Source organism: Bombus pyrosoma, linkage group LG10 (assembly GCF_014825855.1).
Source record: "Bombus pyrosoma isolate SC7728 linkage group LG10, ASM1482585v1, whole genome shotgun sequence".
NCBI classification, from domain to species: Eukaryota; Metazoa; Arthropoda; class Insecta; order Hymenoptera; family Apidae; genus Bombus; species Bombus pyrosoma.
In genome coordinates this window covers 4,563,770-4,583,982 of record NC_057779.1, presented here as the reverse complement: position 1 = coordinate 4,583,982, position 20,213 = coordinate 4,563,770, and the positions used below count along the sequence as shown (strand labels likewise).

The 20,213-nt window shown below is 48.9% G+C and overlaps 1 protein-coding gene across 7 annotated transcripts in view; it reads right to left on the bottom strand.

Annotated features, from left to right (window-relative positions):
- The window catches only part of LOC122571467 (protein vein), a 198,657-nt gene extending 185,654 nt beyond the window's left edge, over positions 1-13,003 (bottom strand). For 5 of the 7 annotated variants that reach the window (XR_006318061.1, XR_006318062.1, XR_006318060.1 and 2 more), the window contains exon 1: positions 9,261-13,003. Coding sequence is in view for 4 of the 7 variants with exons in the window: in XM_043735235.1 (XP_043591170.1) it covers positions 9,261-10,575 (1,315 nt within the window). In the remaining 3 variants the exon portion in view is untranslated. The remainder of the gene's footprint in view (positions 1-9,260) is intronic. The other 2 variants (XM_043735233.1, XM_043735234.1) reach the window with 2 other exon arrangements.
- Positions 13,004-20,213: the final 7,210 nt, after the last annotated feature.

Below are 20,213 nucleotides of genomic sequence, written 5' to 3'. Positions count from 1 at the left end.
CTCTCTCTCTCTCGTTTCGAGAGGGTGCTTTCGTCCAACCATCCTTGTCCTCCTCGATAATTCCAGACTCGGTTTCTCTAACACGCACAGACGATCGTCGCTTTTTTGGCTGCGAATTGGACGAATTAAGTCGGAGGAAAAGTGGGTATGCCAACTCCTCGCGAGGAGGAGGAAGAGGAGGAGAAGGAGGAGGAGGTGGTGGACGTGGAGGTGGAGGTCTCGGTAGAGCACTCGGGGGCAATAACTCGCGGCGTGTTGTGACTACGCGATGACGGCCAGACCGCTGGTCGCTGCTGTCTTTCTTTTCTTCCGTCATTTGCTCTCTCTTTGTCTGTCTCTCTCTTCCTCTCTTTTTCTCTCTAGCTTTTTCTCCTTTCTGCTCGCCGTGTCTCTCGCTTCTTGTTTTTTTTCCGTTTTATCGTCTCCTCCGGTATGACTCCGTGTTTCACCTGGCGCGGTTTTCACGTCGCATTCGTCTCCGTCGTTCCACGGTTTTCCCCACCGAACGATCGTATCGAAGGAAAGTGGCGCCGACATCCGATCTATTTATTTTGATCTCGACACGAAATCGTGTGCCTCTTCTCATTTCGAGGTCTCGCGATGTATAAGAAGAAACGGAACGCGAACATAATAAACGAGAGTTTCGTCGTGTTTCGAACCAATCCTCGATTGCCTCTCGTTAGCAAAGCAAACACTACGACACGATGAAAAAACAGACGACGATAACAGACGCAGCCATTGGACAAAGAGTTTCTTTTCAAATTTTCCGAAACTCGAAAAATCGCAAAGTTAGGCAACCAGAAGAGAGCCTCTGTCTCTTGACACACTTGACGTCATCCTGTATCGTAATGCTCCCACGAATTCTTAGCTCGTGTTCCAAGGAAAACCCTGTTTCCGTGCGGCGGCCCATTCCCCGTGCATTAACCGTAGCGAAGTGTTCTCGAGTCTGCCAAGATTTCAGTCCCGATACGAACTCCCTCCCTCCCCCCGACACAAAACGTTTTTCCATCTGTCCGCCGACTGTGTCTGCCCGCTACGGATCAACGCTAAATTCGCGATTCCAGAGCAATGCAATCGGTTCGCCATCTCGCTGTGTCCGCCCTTAATCGAGATCGTCGATGCCGTTTAAGCGAAACCCTTCGACCTGATCGGTCGGAATAGAAGCGAGAACGATCGGAGCGTGCACCAGCGATTCTCGAAAAACGAATCGATTACCATACAGAGTACGTGCTTGGTAGAGGAAGATAATGGTTGCTTCGAATGCCTTCGCAAATCGCTCGTATCTTCTGCCAATGAGCGATAAGCTCCTTCCGTTCTCTTACGGAACGAGAACGTTCCAAAACGTGGCGGAACAAAGACTCGCGACCGGCATGGACGGTTCTGCTTTGCTTTAGAAAAAAGGAAAGGAGCAAGAGGGGAGAAAAAGGAGGAACGCTGCATTCCAACGGGACCAAACGAGGAAGATTAGCCGGTGGGATTACCAAGGGAAGCTCGGATTCGCGGGAAAGCTCGCGACAACCTTGAGCGAGCGCATTCCTCCCCTTGGAAGGGGTTGTTCGGAGGAACGACAAAGCTCTCGGAGTTGCGCAAATACGGGTGTTCGTCAAAGGTATCCGATCCAGGAATTATTTAACAAGCCGGAGCAGCTCGGCTCCTCGTTAATTATCAAATTGTCTGACGATTGTACGACCAACCGGAGTTCCATATCAACTTCGCTTGTGTTTCGCGAACCCTTCGTTGACACGAAATACTTCCTGGCTGGGGTTCATTGTTCTGCGAATTCGCGCGACATTTTACCTTTTTTATTATTTCAGTAGGATACTTTCGAGCGACCGCAGCTGTTGGATCGTGCTTCCGTGTGGCGAAAACGTTCGTTGAGTCGAAGCTGCGGCTACAGATTTCCTACTTCCTCCTTTTTCCACGCTCGCATTACGTGACCTCTTTCATAGATCCGAATGGGTTCTAGACCGTTCGGAAATAATACTCCGTGAGTAGGTTATTTATAACCGCGACAACGGACCGGACGTCTGATCTACCAGCTCCTAGCCGCGTTGCGTCAGCCGTCTTCTCAAAGTATATTTTTTCGCCCGTGGAAACTGCTCGGCCGACCTTCGCGTATGCAGAAATCGCGCCAGGGTGCTTTCTCGGATCTCGAATAAAAGAAGAATGCCAACGAAGATGGAAGAAGGCGAACGGTGGGGCGCGATAACGGCGGGAAACTCGATCGAGCGAAATCAACGGACGAAAAAAGAACAACACGGCTGCCGGAGCGTAAATTGATCATAGTGATCTATAAGCGGTATACGAAACGGAGCAGCCTCGTCTGGAATATAGGACGAGCGAAGAAATCTGCGCAAAAGTGGAAGAAAAGAAGAGGCATGAAAAAAAAAGAAAGGAAAAGCGCGAGCTCACGGAAGGGTGAAATAGTCAACCGCGTTCGGCATACAAATCGCTGGGCGTATCCGCATGCTGTGGCCGCCGCCAGTCTCGCAGCCGTGATATTCAATCTACGATTCTTTAAGCCGGCTCATCCCTTATTCCGACTAGAAAAGAAGCGTGTGTAGGAAGGGCAACTGATAGAGAGAAGCCGGAGTCGCGGGAGAAGGGGTGGCGGCTTAACCGGCAGGGAAAACACATGTTATCGACAGGCTGTCTTTTTTTTGTTGGCTCGTTCGTGGCGGAGGTTGAAATCGAGGTTAAAAAGAAAACGAGAGGAGGTAAAAAAAGGGGGAGCATGGAGGGGGATCCTAACTCCAACTTTTTACCGAGTTTTTAACGAGATACCGAAGCGTTTTCCACGGGATAGTAGAAAAGGGTAGACGAGTCGAGTGGAGAGAGACCCGGAGAATCGTGTTTCTCGGAACGCTGCGTCGCAGTTTAGGCTGCTTTTTTCCCCTACTTTCGCGCAGGCTTTCTGATAACAAGGAGCGAGGTTCGTCCTCTCCGATGGATCGATCGATCTACCGCTTATACCGTGATTATTACGACACTGTGGATCGAGCGGTCTGTCGCACAGGTCGCGAAGCGCGTGCGTTGATTTCAAGTTTGAAACCTTGAATTTCGCGAAAGCGGGTCGCGGCTTCGAATTGTTGCCAGCTACCAGTCATTAAAGATTAACGATATCTTAACATTCACCTCGTTACCGTGATACGCGACCATAAAAATATTCATCGCGAGTTCCGTTTCGCATTTGCACAGAAGAAAAAAACGATCGGTCTTTTCGACGATGGAAGAATCTTTTGGCGATTTTGAGCGGGAAGAAAAATCGACGAGTCCGAAGGGACAATCGAGGCATCGTTAATCACGCGAACATTTGTCCATGGCAGAAGTAGTCAAGCGTCAGAAATGCGCCGGTACGATAATAATATGCCCGTAATTCAATCGTTGATGGCGACAAGCGATAGCAAATTATCGCATTGTATTCGGGAACATTGATTGTCCTACGGCAACTGTTCTGCCAGCTGTGCCAATTTCGTGAATCCCAATCCTGTACGACGAGACGGAACACCGAAGGGAAAACATTTCCGCAAACGCCATCGAATTGCGAACACCGGCCAATTCCCCAGTGGAGAAAAGGGGACCATAAATTTCGCGAGCTGGACGATATTAAAACTTTTCTTCCTTCCAGAAATGATGCATGTCGTTCCTTATCACCGACCACGGAGATTCGTCGCGATTCGTGGACATTAATCAACCACGAGTTTCACATTTTTCGAGAAGCTCGTCGTTTTTGAAACCGAGAACGTTCTTTCGCGTATAATCCGTTCTTTTGCGAAACATTCCATCGCCGGCCACAATTCGACGAAATTCGCGCGATAAGAGGATCGCGAGGATAGATCTTATCGCGTCGCTCCGTGATAATATCGAGGTTTCGTTATTGTGGAAAAATCTCTGCTATGTTCGCGAACGGACAGGCGGACTGTGCGCCGTGCCGTTCACGAACCATCGATGCGGTTCACCGTTCACTGATCGCTTGTCGTTCGGATCGCTAAAAATAATCACGCTCGAGTGACCGGCCACGTTAGATCGGCAGTCGCCCAGCAGTCTACTCGATCGTCGACATAGCGAACGACATGCCGCAATTTATTCCGTGTTCCAGTTCGTACCGTTGAATCGGCCGCTCGACATAGACCTGCGTCCATTTATCATGATCGAATTATTACGTTAAACCTGAACGTATTAACGCGTTGGAGCTGCTATTCAAATTCTACTCCAAAATACGCGTATTACGTTTTGTTGCAGCGCCGATCATCGATTCGAGATTATAAATTCCACTCCGAAAAGAAGTTTCATCGTTTCTTCGTTCTTTTCTATCTATCTACAAACGCTCTCGAAAGTCGAGAAATTCCAACGGAAACGTGGCATTTCCACGGACCAATGAAAGGGCGTGACAAGGCGGTGTCACGCTCTCGATCCAATTGCCGATCCCTCGTCCTGACTCTTTCGCCAATTAATCTTATCTGTAAATTAATTTTCCAAAGGAAGGAATGAACCGAGCCGTGGAACGCGAACGAGAAACGATCCGAGTGTCGCGCGGTGAACGCATCGCAGCGCATCGCTACAATCGCATTCCGGGTAAACTAATTTCGATGCGAGCGAGCCAGGTGGAGCGCAGCATCGAGAGCACCGGTTCTCCAGATCGGCGGCGGATCACCTCGGAGACCTCGTGCTCGAGGCTGGATCGCCGGCCGCCCAGCAGTCTACCTGCTCGCCGCTACGGTGTATACACACACCACACGTGTGGTCCCCCACCCTGACCACTCGCATACCCCACCTCTAGCTATGCACGTGCGTGTGCGACCGTCTGTCTGTGCGTGAGCCACCGTCCACAGTCCACGGTATATAGAGCGTACCTGCGGGTTCCTCTGAGTATGGGCACAGGGCCGTACGTGCTCTGGATACGTACGTGCCGATTTCCCTCCTCTTGCCCGCCTCGCGGGCCCACTTCTCTCCCTTACTCCTTTCTTCGTTCTTCCTTCCTCTTTCACCCAGTCCTTTCTTTCGCTTTGCTTTGTCTCTCCATCTCTCGCTCTCTATCCGTCTCTTTGCTACTCCTCCTGATGCCCTTGTGCCTTACTCCCCTTCCTTCGACGATCAATCTCGTGTCCGATGTACGAGCTCTGTTCCCGCTAAGTTGCCAATTATGCTTTATCGATCGACTATCACGAGACACCGACTTTCGCAGAAATGAATAGTCGAAATTCTCTTTGATCGAACCAGGCGTTTCATTTAGCTAATTCACGTTAATTACATCGCGCTAATCCATCGTCTGTGAGCGTACAACGGAATAGGAGATGGGAAAGAACGAAGCCAACGCTGACCCATATACAATTCCCGAAATACGCTGTCGCGAGCGATACATCAAAGACGCTTCTATTAATTTCATGGACAGTAACAGGTAAAGGTTGACATGGGGGCATCGCGTTGCCCGTTACTCGTTTTAAACAGAGGCATCCAATATCGTCTACGCGATTAGCCACTTGAAAACGCGTAACCAAAGGAATGAACCGAATTTCAACGGCGCGCTCAAAAGTGTCTTTGATCAAAAGTGTCACAGCAAGACGATCGTTATTTTCGAAGGATCGGTCTTTTAACTATCTGCCCGAAGCACCGTTGCACCATAGCACCGTTGCACCGTGCACCGACACTCGATGGTGCGTCCTACATACACCCGTCGAACGCAACGATAATTGACGTCAATTAATTTCTATAGTAATTCGTTGCTTCGCAGGCGACAGCTGCGCAGCCTCGATCAAAGATTTCTCTATCTAGCAGTAGATGAAGTCGTGAAAATCAACGCGATTACATTTTCGTTTCCTGGTGAAAATACTTGAAAATTGGAGCTTTCTGATTAGACTTCGTTCATGCAGAGAACAGCAGCTCCCTACCGAGAAATTACAAGTATCGAAACGATTAACCAGCACCCGCATGTGCTTGCATCGCACGCTCGACGGTACTCGCGGTAAATGCCAAAATAACTCGTAGCCCTGAACGTTGCACGCGTCCCTTTTAGGACCTGTCATCGTGCCGACACATTGCGCCCGAAGATTCTAGTCTCTTGCGCGATAACGCAATATCGCGTGTGCCACAAGAACGATCGAAGGAACGAACCAGATATCGCGCCGCTGAACTCGTAGTTACACCATAATGCGCAATCGCTGCATACACGGTGCACGATCTAAGAATAGCACGTAGAAATTTCTGCGAACGCGAGCTCTTAATCTGCCCGGCGAGACCGCTTCCGAAAAATGGTCGACACTATGGTTATGCGATCTGTACTCGGTTGCCTTTCCCGGTTTCATCGGTTTTACAGGTTCTCATATTAATAGGATTAATATTAGTCCCGCCTAACGAACGTTGTGTTACAATGTACCAAGACAACAACGACAGACCGTGTGACATTTTGCGGCACATGACTAAACGCTTCCCCCTTTTTAAACTACAGATACGGCTTTAAATACCCTGTGCTTATCGCTCTCGAGATTACGCTTGGAAGTTCATCAATCGTAGGAGTAGACATTTAAACGGAGACGAACGGTGTTGACCCGAAACAATTCGGTGCTGATACGTTTTCACGATTCGCAGTTAGTTGCAATTACTATCGGAGAACTCTTATTTACGAAAATGTGATTCACATCTCTGATCATTGATCACTGCCGAAACGGAGATTCAACATGCGAATTCGTTAATAGCTCTCGATGGATTTCGAGCTGCAAGTAGCGGCAGATTCTTGTACCGTGCAACCTGTATCCCCAAGAGAGTCGTCCGGAATCTCGTAGAAGCCTGAAGAAAGACAAGCGCTCCCTTGGAAGCAACGGATCGCGTTGGCCAAAGGCGAGAACAACCGTCGAGATACGATAACAGTCGCAGGTATCCGAGGGACTTGGGGCGCGTGACGACGAGGATAGTCGCGCGCGACACGACTATGCTCTCGATATTCCGTTTTTCTTCGCCCGCTGTCTCACTCGGGTGGCATGGCCGAGTGTAAGCCAACAGAAGTAAGGACGGGTTTCCGATTAAGGCCTTATAATTGACGTCCCGGGTCCCCCCGTCTGGCTTAGTCACCGGCAACTGGGAGAAGGGCTGGCGGACCCGCTTTTGCGGATCGCGGATCAACGAACCGTCGCGTCGCCGGACACCAGAAGCGTTTGCGCCTCTTTTCACGCCCAACTTCTGCACCCCTCGTTTCCTACGAGTCATACGCTTTTCATTTTGGAAAGGTGGTTTATTTAAAAATCTGCCCTTCTCAAGAAAATACTTTGAGAATGCTTAACAAAGCAAAATCAAATATTCGCGAGAATCGTTAAATAAGAGCGAAATAATTCTCGATAAGAAAAGACTGGAGGTTTCAGGTTTACGAGATTTTTTAACGATCTGTGACTAAGATTCGACGAGATTATCAAGATTCGAAGCTCCCGAGAATCCAATTTACCCCTCAACGTTCAGACGTACATGATAAATCGGTTTAAGCGGAGGCAGAGAAGCCGAGTCTCTAGCCGAGTGGGACGGCTCCTCTCCGCTCTTCACGAAACGAGATACTCCAAGGCTTGATAATGGGATAAGTCCCGGAAACTTTCGATACGCGTCAAGGCGGATGTGTAATACGCACAGGTGAAGAGGGTTTGGAGCTGGGCTGCTGGGCAAACGAGCGCAACAGTTCCGAAGTCGTAAACGAGACGAGGAAAGTGGACGACGAAAACGACGCTAACGACGCTAGAGCCAAGTTACTCCGAAGAAGTATCAAAGAACTTTCCTTCCTTAGCGCCGTACACACCAGCAAACCCGATCGAAAAATGTCCGACATATTTGCAAAGCGTCGGCTTTACGAATAAAACAGAATCTGAACGAACGTGGTTCGAATAGACGACGCTTCGGTCGATGCTTCGATTTTCTCGATCTCGCGACGTTGATCTCCTTTAACGCGTGTTGCGCGAATATCTCAAAACGCTCCTCATTAACTCGCCTGTATCGGAACGTACAAGCAACGCTAATTCTGCGACGCGACGTTATCTATGCGATCACGGCGGTATCGATAACTCGTCTCAGAATGTCGCAATACACTAAGGTAATACATTATTCCTAGCTGTGACTAATTCGAGTAAACTAGTAGATGATAAATATTCGAGGAAACGTCTCGATGGATCGAAAAGTTGGAAAACGCGGTGCGTTACAGGTCGAAACAGGGAGACCACATGTGCGCGACGAGTTGAAACGGAACATCGGCTCGTCAAAAGTCTCACAGATGTTCTGTGACGAGCTACTTTCGATATCTGAAGCCGAGTCGACCAAGGCGCACAACTTATCGCGATAAATCAAGTGGCGGAAGGTCGCCGCCACGGTAGTCATCGGACAGCGCGAACAAGTCTTTGGCCGGGAATCGTCACGGTGGGAACGAGCAGGGAGTCGAGTGGAGCGCGTTGAACCGCGGGCAAATTGGACCACCTTCAAAACTCGAGACTCGTTACGCTCGTTCTGGCGTCGAGTTCCGGTGGAAATGCCCGATCACGTCGTCATCGTAGTCGTCGACGGTCGCCTGTTCGGAAAACCGACGAGTGGCTCGTAGTCGAACGCTCGCGTGAGCGAGCGAGCGAACGAGCGAACCACGCACGCCGACTTGAAGGCGATCCAACTTACGTGGCGGTTTAAATATACGCGTGTTCGCGTCTCGATTACGCGCCTCGAGGAAAGCACCTCTTCTCTTCTACGTGGGCGTACTCGTGTAGCCAGAAACGAGTCTCAGATACGATAAGTAATAGCGTCAAAGCTTGGTTACAATTTATTGTTCACGGTTCTAACTGTCTGGAATGATTTTGCCGAAGCCGAAAGACGTTCTACAAGCTTGTATCGCGCGCGGATTAGGTTTCTAACGGACGGCAAACTGCGTTTTTTCCATCATATATAATCCGACCGTATCGAAGAAACGTCACGGTGGTTCAACGTCTAAGCATCCGTGCGTATGATATCCAAAAAATCAGGATACCAGATATCGTATCGGTGGAAGATTTTTCGACAGAATCCAGGCCGAGGTATAGCGCGTTTTCGATAGGATCGTTGGATGCGAGAATACGCTCACGCGTGAAAATAATAGCAGGAGTTGAAGCATACGCATCCGTAAACGCGACGCGATGCGATACGAGACACGGGGGGTCGCGAATCAAAAGCACGCAGCTGCAATAACTCCCGATCGTTCTCAATAGTCGTTTCTTCGGTCGAGAGCGAAGCTCTTAGATTAATGGGCTAGAGATGATAATCGTACTCACCGTAATCCGGTCGAATGACAGCCTGTACCGCCTGTTCGTTCTTCTTGCTTCGTATCACCGGCTCACCGAGGATCGTGAAGTTTCTGGGTCCCACGCGATTCACAAACACTAGATACACTTTACCCCTCTTAATATTGGCTCGCACCACACCACTCTGATTATCGCGTTGCTGTTGTTGTTGTTGTTGTTGTTGTTGTTGTTGCTGCTGCTGCTGCTGCTGCTGCTTCCCATCGTTGTCGTAGCCACAGACCGTCGACTTGCCGGGCGCCGATTTGTCTCGAAAGTGAAGCCTGACGCTGTCGTTCTTTTGCAACGGCTGGAAACCGGGCTGACTTTTGTATACTTGTTTCACCTCGAACGTCACCGCGTAGTTCGAGCCTGGTTTCCTCACGGAGGACATGCTTCTCGCTTTTCCCTCGAACACCGTTGGCGCTAGATAAGCTCTGTTCCCAACGTCCACGTCGGGACACCAATTCTGACCACGACAACCCTTGTTCCGGCATCTTCGTCGCTGTTCTCTCGGCGAGTCCGCTTTCGTACGGTTCTTTGGTCGTTGCTTGGTCGATCTGATGACACGCGGCCTCTCCATCGACGATTCGGTCCCGGACGAACGCAGAATCGGTGTTTGCGTGGACGAGTGACGAGGTAGCTGGGTCAATCCGGTCTCCTCCATCTTTGGATAAACGTTCGCCGTCTCGTCATCTAGACGACGGTTGACCCGCTTCGACGATGATACGAACACGTCGCGTATCGAGTCGTCGAACTCTTCCTGAGTCGTGTATCTCTTCGAAGCATCCTGGGAACGAAGGTTTCCCACCGGGAAAGTCGGAGTTCGATAGCTGCCAGAAGCTTGCTCGATCGTCGACGATGGACCCTCGTCACCGATCTCCTGGTACGTCCACGAATCCGATGCAACGAACCGTTTATCATTCTCGGTGGCGAGTTGCAAGTTCGAGGCGGATCTTCTTCCTTGCTGTTCCTTCCGAAGTTGTTCGGATCGTTGGTTAAGCCGCGACGTTGGTTTAACGTCGTCGTCAACCGGTAATTTGTAATCTCGGGTAGGTTGGGCGAGGGTCTGGTCGGCTGTTCGATGCTCGCGTATATCGATAGTTCGCGTAACGAAGTTCCAAGTTGGTAAACGGTAATCGAGGGGCTTTTCAACGGCGGCGATGCTCATCGATGGTGGATGGTCGCTGGTGGTCCTCGTCGACGTCTCCTCGAGGGAGTTCCAATTGGCGGGGGGTGCCGCAGCGAGCGCCAGTGCGCCCCACCAGCCGCTTAAGATCCCGGCCAAAAACAGAGACGCCCACATCATCCGACCTGCTTGCTGGTTTAATCGGGGGTGAGGTCGACACCTCGGTCACCCCGAACGCAGCACACACCACTTTCTCTCTTTCTCTCTATCTCTCACACTCTCTCTCTCCCCCCTCTCTCTTTCTGTCTCTTTCTCTCTGGTGCTTTCTCTTTCTCTTTCTTTGTTCGCGAATTCGCCTAAAAATCTCGCGAGAAGATCTCTTTCGCTATCGATATCGCGTCCCTCTCCTCCTGTCTCTCGCTCGCGTTCAATCTTCAGCGAAGCCTCATTCGCTCGGAAACTGCTGTCTTCGCGACCCCTTCGTCTACCAAGGTCTCCTTCCTTCCGTAGACGACTGTCGTCGAATAATGAGAATCGCTCGTTCACGAGGTGTTGTACCACCGGCAGCAGCAAAACATCGGGACTTCCATCGGACAGATTCTCAGCTGTCTGCTCTTCGTCCAGCCTAGTACCGTCCTCTTCATCCTTGATGCCTCGGGATGGATGCGACAGGAACACCGCGGTACGAAATCGTACTGCGTCTATTCGCGATTATCGCAAACGATCACGACCGCCGGCTACTGCGATTGTACTCCCTCTAAACCGCATCGAGAAGTACAGTTCAAAACTCGCGATCATCCTGTCGATCGATCGAGAATAACATCCTGCTCGCGATTCCTCGTATCCGTAACAGGCGCCGTCGTCCCTTCTTAATGTTGTGCCTGCGTTGTAAATAGTTTTGTTTATATACGCGACACTCCTATATTGAAAATAATACAGTACTTCTACGACTTTTTCGTTGGATTTCAAACCTTTTTCGGATCGATCGAGAGACTTGGTTCTCCAAATCGACGATCGTTGTATCCTGTGCGTACACGTTGAATCGACTACTCCTTCATCGTTGTCGAATCGATACGATCCAAGTCATCCGAGATACTGTTCGACCGTATTTGATTTTGGTTTTTTTGGAGCACTCTCCCGGCGGCGAATCGGCGGCACTGTTTCCGTATCTCGAAATAAATTGTCGAGAATTGATAAAGAATTTCGCGCCACCCCCGATCTCGTGGCTCGGTCTCTCGTCGTATCACGTTGCACTCCGAACGAGGAAAAGCCGAGGATGATGACACACGACGTAGGAAGGAGCGGAATAATAAGAAGAAGAAGAGGACGAAGCAGAAGAAGAAGACGACGACGACGACGACGACAACGACTACGACGACGACGACTACGACGACGACGACAACGACGACGACGACGACGACGACGACGACGACGACGACGACGAAGAGGAAGACCAAGAAACTGTCGGCTTCCTCTGACCAGCCAGAGAGACACACTATTTAAATATACTCACGAGGCTCTCGCGCGGTTGGTAGTGTCGACCGTCGAAGTCTAGCCCTTGCGCGACGCACTTCACTGTTCAGTTTTACCACACGATTCTTCCGCCTCCTCCTCCCCGTTGCCGTCCAGACTTGTCGACGTTTCGCGGTGATCGCGGCACTAACGTCGTCGACGACGACGACAACGATCGCGCACGTCAACGAATCGCGAGTAACGTAAGAACGGGAACGAGCGAAACACGAAACGCTGGTTTGCGAGCGAAAATTCTCGGCAAACGGTGAACGGAGCAACGAGCGTGGTCGTCGGATTCGCGAGGAGGAGCGACCGAAGAGACGATTGTAGTACACGGTTCAACTTCGACGCCGATTCTACGATGGCAACGATGCTTCTGTCGGTTGTGCTGGATGGCGGGCACGCGTTCGGTTAATATCGTGCGGGGGATCGGCGCGTGTGTTGCACGCGGCATGCACGAGGAGCCTCGTGTCACGTCGAGGCGGAGAAGGGATTGTCGGTGGCCCCGCGTCGGGCGCGCGCGACGGTTCAAATTAGACTGAACGGCCCGCTCGCGCAGCCCGAGGCCGGCCACAGCGCCAGCGACTCCTGGCGGACGCCGGTCGAGGCTCTGCGCGCGCACCGACCGAAGCGGCGACACCGAGAACCCCGCGCTCGCTACACTCCACTCTACACACAGCCAGACGCCAGACCACGGGACCTTTAAGAACCTGTGTAACGACGACCTAACAACCGAGGAACCGCACGCGTGATCCTTCTCTTTCTTCTCTCTCTCGCGTCTCCTTCCTGACTGCACACACACAATCACCATGTGTCTCTCTCGCACCTTCACTCTTCCATCCAACTTCATCTGTCTCCAATCGTGAGTACCAAACATAAATGTCCTCTTTGTTACGCGGCCGCCCTCCTTTTTTTTGGTTAGGTTATACATTCGCGTAATTCTGATTGCTATCGCGAATCTCCGTCTTAGTTATCTACTCTCGTGATGCGTTGAACGCGAAACTGCGTCACGAGAGCCAGGATAGAGACGAGGATCGCGATGTTTTCACTCGATATTCACTTGTTCATGACGCACTATAATCCGAGCGCGTAACGTTAATCGGGATGCATCCGCGCCAAAAGTTCGCGCATTAAAGATGGCGGTCGCGTCATTAACGGTACACTCGTGAAATGATTCGAAGCGTCTTTATGCGCTTGTTGCACCATGCTTCGCGTTACAAATTCCATTCTTCGTTTTACGTCGTATTTTCACGCGGTGTTGACGTACACGGAGGTTCTACTGACCCTCGTCACGTTTATTTTTTGTTTACGCTTTTTGTGGAGGTTTCACTTTGCTCGGTGCGCTAAGGCGACATGGTTCAGCGCACAATAAGCGCCTTTCTCCGTCTCTCTCTGTCCTCTACCTCGACGTTAGATTGTCCTTCGTTCAGACATTTATAAGTACAATCTAGTGGACGACGTTGTTACTTTTTATCCTTCCCTTCTTTTTTTTTTTATGCTTATTTATGTGCCGAGAAAATCTCGTTCGCAGCCATGAAATGCACATCAGGTTCTCTCGTTAGTAGTATCATTTTTATTTCGATTTCTCTCGATACTGTTTTCCTTTACACCGACAAAATGTGATTTCAAGCGTGCTTCGTGTTTCTATACATTGACGTACGATACTTCGATTTTTAACGCATGAATATACGCGAGACGTTGCGTCGTTGTGATTATTGTTATTGCGCAATTAACGTCGACGGTTCTCGTAATTTCTGGTAAACATTGATATTTTAACCCGTAATACGAGTTAAATCGGCCCATACGCGTACACTGTAACAATGTTTTCAAAATAGATAGAACTTTGTTTTCACTCGGGCAGTATTCGCGTTTCGGCGGACGTCGTTTACCTTAGATCGCAACGTTTCCGATGAGATATACGCTAGCTGGGATTTCTCCGATGTTATTTGCTACGAATAGTTTCAAATTAGAACGCAAATTAATATCGTACTTCAATATTTACCTGCTCTTGGAAGACAGGTCGAACAATCGAATACGTTCGGGCATAATGACGAAGCACTTATTAAAATCAACACCGGCTACAACGGCACAGGCCCAGAGTGCAATCAGGTTGCTCCTATAAAACGTTAAACTGTTACGAATCACAGACTGCGTTCAGAGCCATTATCCGAGTCTCGAGGACATTTCGCTTTCTTCGTGTCTCGTCCCCTCCAGCCTGCCCGTTCCGGCGCTCTTTTACGCTCGGTGTTCGACGGGTCGTTCCTCCTCTTCTTCCACGCTCGCGCCTTTCAGCGTCATCGGGCCACCGAAAATAAAGTCTTCCTTCGTTTCCCTGCCGTTCCTTCTTGCGCCCCCTCGTTCCCTCCGCATCGCGCCGTGCTTCCGACTCGAATATACGAACGCACCAGTAGTCCCGGAGAGGTTTTTAAAAGAGAGAGGGAGCACCAACGACGTTCAAGAGGAACTCTCCTCGAGAGCTGCCAATCAAACGACCCGCCAAGAGAGTCGGCCTCTTAAACGGGTAGTTTTTCACACTCGTTCCGTGACAGATTAATTCCGAGTTAAATAGCGACACTTAAGCGTGCCGCGTCATAATTAACGTTTTCATTCCGTTCTCCTCTACGCTGCCATTTACGCGGAACCTCCCGCGGTGTTGTTTCTTTCTTTACCGCGTGAGCCATCGTAATTTTGCATTTTCAACCGTTCCGCATCGTATCGTCCTACCGTTTCGGCCGTATCGTTTTCGAGTGCTTAAATAATAAATAGAAACAGTTGGCGATCGGCTGTATTCCGCATATCCGAACGTTAAATAACCGCGTGTTCGAATTCGGCTGATTAATCGGCGCCGTTTCGCTCTGTAGCCGAATATTTACGGCGCGTTCATCAGGATAATGCATCAGTGACACGATGGCCCTTCATTATCTCTCGTTGATGGGATCGAAACATTCTGCACCGCGTTTTATTTTCCCTCGAATGACCGGAAATGACATCCTGCAAATAAATTCCGCGTATCCAGTATCCTTAAATGAATTTCCTTCCTACTTTGGTATCCCGGCCGTCCTCTTTTAATCTGCACGACAATGCATAAATCACAGCATGGATTTTCCCAACGAAACCACAGCCGTATACCGGTGGCACGATTTTTCAAGCGGAATACTCGTTCTTGCAGCGATGTCGCGAATTGATTCTTCCGATTTTTTCGCTTATCACATGGTCATCCGGTGATTACCAGAATGTACCTGAACACGAGTGGAATGGGGTCTAAAATGTGTTTGATGTCGACACGCAGTTACGTGTTTGGAAGGGGGTTAGATCGTTGGAACGCGTGGTATTCGTTTAACGATCGGCAAACGATCGATCGCCGAGCAAGAAGTGGGAGGAAAATGCGGAATGAGACACATTATACGATATAGCGTTACACGTCGACTATCTCGCGCGCATAAACTGAACCCGAGGCATTTTGTTGCACGAACGACTTACCTCGTTCTCACGACACTCCTCTAATTCGATTAATATATCCACCCTCCATCTCTAAGAGACGAACAGTTTGATTTACGTTGCGCGCGCTTAATTTATGCACGGCGGATGTTCGACAAAAGTACCGGAGAATAAATTATTTGCCAGACGATGGAAATATCGTCTCCAACGGGGAGAAAGCTTTCGGGGAACCGATCTCGGAGAATCGATGTACCTTGAAAATATTTTGAAAAGTGAGCACGACATGGGAAATGTGGACCTGTGTGCTTTTCGCTGACTTACTTTAAAAGTCCCTAGATCGAACTACGTGTATAAGTACGTGGTGCACAGATCATTGCGTCGTTTTGTTCCTGGTTCCTGAAACCGCTTCGCGAATACACGAGCCTTCCCGTTCATAGTCGGAAAGAAAATAACCCAGTGTCGCGTATGCATCCGTAATATCTTTATCGAACTGGAATGATGAGATGCCCTGCGGAACAGGGGAAAAGCAAATATTTATCGGCGAACCGGTAAAATTTCCTGAGATTCAATTGGCTGGCGTTTTACGTGCTTATATCGAAAAATTTCGGAGCAGCGACATAGAAAAGTAGGTACCTACACTATGGAAAAGTTCGGAGCAGAAGGGAATAAAACAAGTCCTGGTTTGAACAGAATTGGAAATGCACAGTAGAAAAATACTTCCTAAATATCGAAACAATTTTGCTGAATGTAAACTACAACCGGTTCCGGTAGGGGAGTGCTGTGATTCAACGCGCGAGATAAAACCTCGCGTCGAACGAGAATCAATTGGTCACCGTGAGAAATCAAGATCGTGAACTCTCGATCGTTCGCCGGTGATCGAGAATGTGGTACGCAGTTTGTTCGACAAACTGGTGTCGCGATCGACAAATAACCCTTCTGAAACTGTTGACGCGATAAGGTTAAGAGGGGACAAAGAATCCTTTTCAGTGAAATGTAAAAAATTAAACCAACCGAATACCGAGTATTACGGAAAAATTGAAAAATTCTCCAACGTAAATGCACGGAATCCGAATGAATTACACCGAAGGGAGTGAAACTATCAGATGATAAATGCAGGTACAATGTGTTATCTTGTACAGATTTAAAGACAACAAGTTACGACCCCGAGTACTATAATTTAATATTGAAATGCGTTCGACCTCGGTGTCCATCGATGTTCTGGGCCATTTTTTTTTTTTTTTTCATCGATCACATCTTGCGCTTTCCGTAGTCACCGGGGCATACATATTGCTAATTGCACAGTACAGGAACAAGAATCCTGACATTTCCAAAATCACGGTGATTCCCGACTTCTCGGTATCTTTATTGCTTCAGCGCCTATTACAGAAATTACAGCTGGGAGAGGTACAATTATTGAGATATATAATATACCGAGCGAATCTCCGAAGCAGTTGCAAAATACGTATCTACGCGATAAAGTGCTTTCTAGGAGAAAACGTACGATCGACTAGCGACAAGAGAGGAAAGTAAAGGAGGAAGCAAGTTTTTAGTAACTAGCAAGAACAGCTCGCCAACAGATTATCGACAAACACTTTCGATATTGGCAAATTGCTCTTACTGGGCATCCGTTGGCACTCTCTCTTCCTCCTTCCCTCTCCCTTTAGGTTGATCTCTGTGTAGGTTCGCCTGGTGAGCTTGCTGCCAGTCGAGAACCATGTCGTTCGCCCACAGGAGAAGTTAAATCGAATCCGCTAACTGCAGCCTAAGAACAAACCGGAAGGGACGAGAAGAGAGAGGGTGGACGGTCTCGATACGCGGCTAACTTTCGTGGAAGTTTGATGCTTCGTAAATCAATGGCCATTCGTCGGGCCACGTTAAATTATTCTCGGCTCGGCGCACCTTCCCTTCGATAGAAGATTCTATGGATTTTAACGTGGGGAGCTTATCTATCAACCGAGAGTGATTACTTCAAACCAAGACGATTTTCGAGTCGAAGAGCTGGAATTTTAGAACAACGATCGAAAAACTTTTAATCGAAACTTCCTAATTAGATTTATTCGAAAAAGATTCAAAGAATATTCGCTCGTAGTGCTTCATATTATCTACTATTTGTAGCTAGTAATACTTCAGGGTTACATAAAGCACAAGCGTGTTACATTTGTTATCGCGCCTCTAGCTACTTCCATTTTTTCTTCCTTCCTTCCTCTTATTCTGTGTTTTCTTTCCTTGTTTGTTTCTTTTTTTTTTTTATAATAAAATTCAACGAGCTTGCAGTCGATTCGCCTGAGCAAGTTTGCACGGCGGATAAAGTTACGCTGCATAAATGTAACTTTGCAAATGAGCCACGCGCGGAACAATGGGAAGAGAGCGTGTCTCTTCTGGAAAACTCCCGTCTCAGAAAAAATGTCCTGGAACGAGATACCAAGACACGGCCGACAACCCTCCCAACCATCTTCTTTCCTGTTACGTAAGAAAGTCGAGAGGAAAAGAAGAGTGGAAGTTTGTCGCAAGATTATCGTAACCGGTATCGCCGGCGGAACGACGAAAAAATGAAGAAGGTGAATTTCTAGGGACGCGAACATTGGGTGACAAGATAGCAGACATTGAATACTTTGCACCGAGTCTTAAGCGTCATTAATAATTCCGACGGATGATGCTTGAAAACTTTCGATCGTTACTTCCTTCCAAAGAAGCGCCTATCAGCAATCACGAAACTATAATAACTCGACCGCATAGATTGGAAATATATTTTCATATGGCGGGCTCTTAATCATTAAATACGTGGTATTCGTTGGCCGTATTTTTCCAGGAAGCTGGTAGAATTTACAGAACGTGAATTCTCGTTTTCCAGTTCTCGCCGAAAATACTATCGAATGAATGGAGCACGATTTCAAGGTGCACGGTAAAGCTGAAAGCCCCGTAAATACGGTTTTTCACGTCGTTTTCGGGTGCAGGAAATTTGCCGAAAGGGCAGAAACAGGATGGGCAAAAGGGCCAGAGACGAAGGTAGATCGAGAGAAAGATAGAGACGGAATAGGTGGTTCATTCAGCGAGCTGATCCCCGCAGTCGAGGGTAAAAGCGACAGTTTAAGCCCATTAGGATATTTATGGATTGGCCTTCCACGTTAGCGAAATGGGGGTGAGTAGTTATAGGAGGGCGCATACGAGGGGTTGGCTATTCAAAGGTCTGACGGCACGCGACTATCCAACGATTCCTTTCGCTCCGACGTCTTTCTCGCCAACCGACATCAACACGAACACCTTTCGGGGGTGGTGCATCTTTACTTCACTCGGTCGAACGGTGAAAAACGAGTCGGTGATTTATGAAACGCTGTTGGACGAAGGAATCTCTTTAATGGGATGTCTAAACGTCTCAATTTCGACGCTTAATACGCGTTCTAGTCGACTCGTACGATCTTCATTTTGCTTTCGAAGTTCATACGAACGGTTTCGTGTCGTGATTCGATCGTACTTGGACCAATCCATGTTATTTTCCATTTATCACCGGGCAAATTTTGCTGGCAACGCATTAGCTCTTCGTCGGTTTCATTTTAGCTTCAGCAAGCTAACCGCGTACTCTTTCTTTCTTCCAGTATTCTTTCTCGGATGCGTTGCGAATGCGTAAAAAAATCTGGTTAATTAGTATTGGCGCGAAGAGTTTAATTAATTCCGGGGTTAGTCGAATGGGGACTACACGACAGTCTGAGGTCGAACAGCACGTACGAGCATCAGTCGTTAGATCGCATTAACGTGCACGAGTATTTTCCAGTTGGGCACGAACGAGATCTCGCATTCTGCAGACGCGCTCCTTTCTTCCTCTTTAATAAGAGCCGCCTGTGTACACTGTACACGCTTGTATTTCGACTTCCGGCTGGCCGGAGTCCCCCGGTGCCTAACAGAGATGCATTGTGTGCAACGAAGCACCTGGCACGCGCCAGCTCCTGTCTTTATGTAGCCGCCCACTCTCTCTTTCTCTCGTCCTCTCTCTCCTTTCCTCCCTGCTCTCCGGCGTGCACCACCTTCGCTCCATCGTTGGAGCTGTTTCGCTCGTACACACGTACCGTTCCCCCGTCCTACCACCCACACGTGCGCGCGAGTCGTTATCCTGTGGATATCCTCCGGACGTCTGCCTTCTCCATTCGAGTTCCTAACAAGATTTTCATCTCAGATATCTCGAACTCGGTTAACCGCGCATGGACTATTAGCGATAAAACTTGTTCGGTAAGTTCGTAATTCAGCTCTGCTCAGGAGGAATAAATGTATCTTAATAAATACGATCAAACGAATTTCGTTTTCCTATGGCCAGATAGAATGAACCCATCTGCGGGCAAATATCCCTCGTGCAACGTATATCTCGACACGTTATCTTTATTTCAGCGGTACCGGGCGTTATGATGAAGTCGTCGTGTCGATCAAGATTGCGACGCATGCAAACGACGAATAACTGAAAGAACCTTCCTCCCCTCGAATACCATTCTTGGGTGTTACAAATTGCTCAACGATTTTCCATACGAAATCATAGAATCACTTAGGAGATTATTTCGTTTTCGGCGGCACGATGTGTCGGCTAATTATACGTCCCGTTAAGGAACGATCCCTCGGTAAATAAACCGATCGCCGTAAAGTAGTCTCAAACTACCCTCATATAACTCGAAGGGTCGGTCAGGTCGGGGGACGTCCCGACATACGATCGCAGTCGCTTGGCACGCGTCTACGGTGCCTGTCAAAATATGCGTCGAATCGTTCGAACCCCTCTCTTCCGTGACTACTCGTCATCCTCGACCCTTCGAAGGGCAAAAGGCACGTACGTACCTCCACCCACTCGGCGTCCCTTCACGCGTCTGTCGTCGATTTCCTTTCGAAAACCC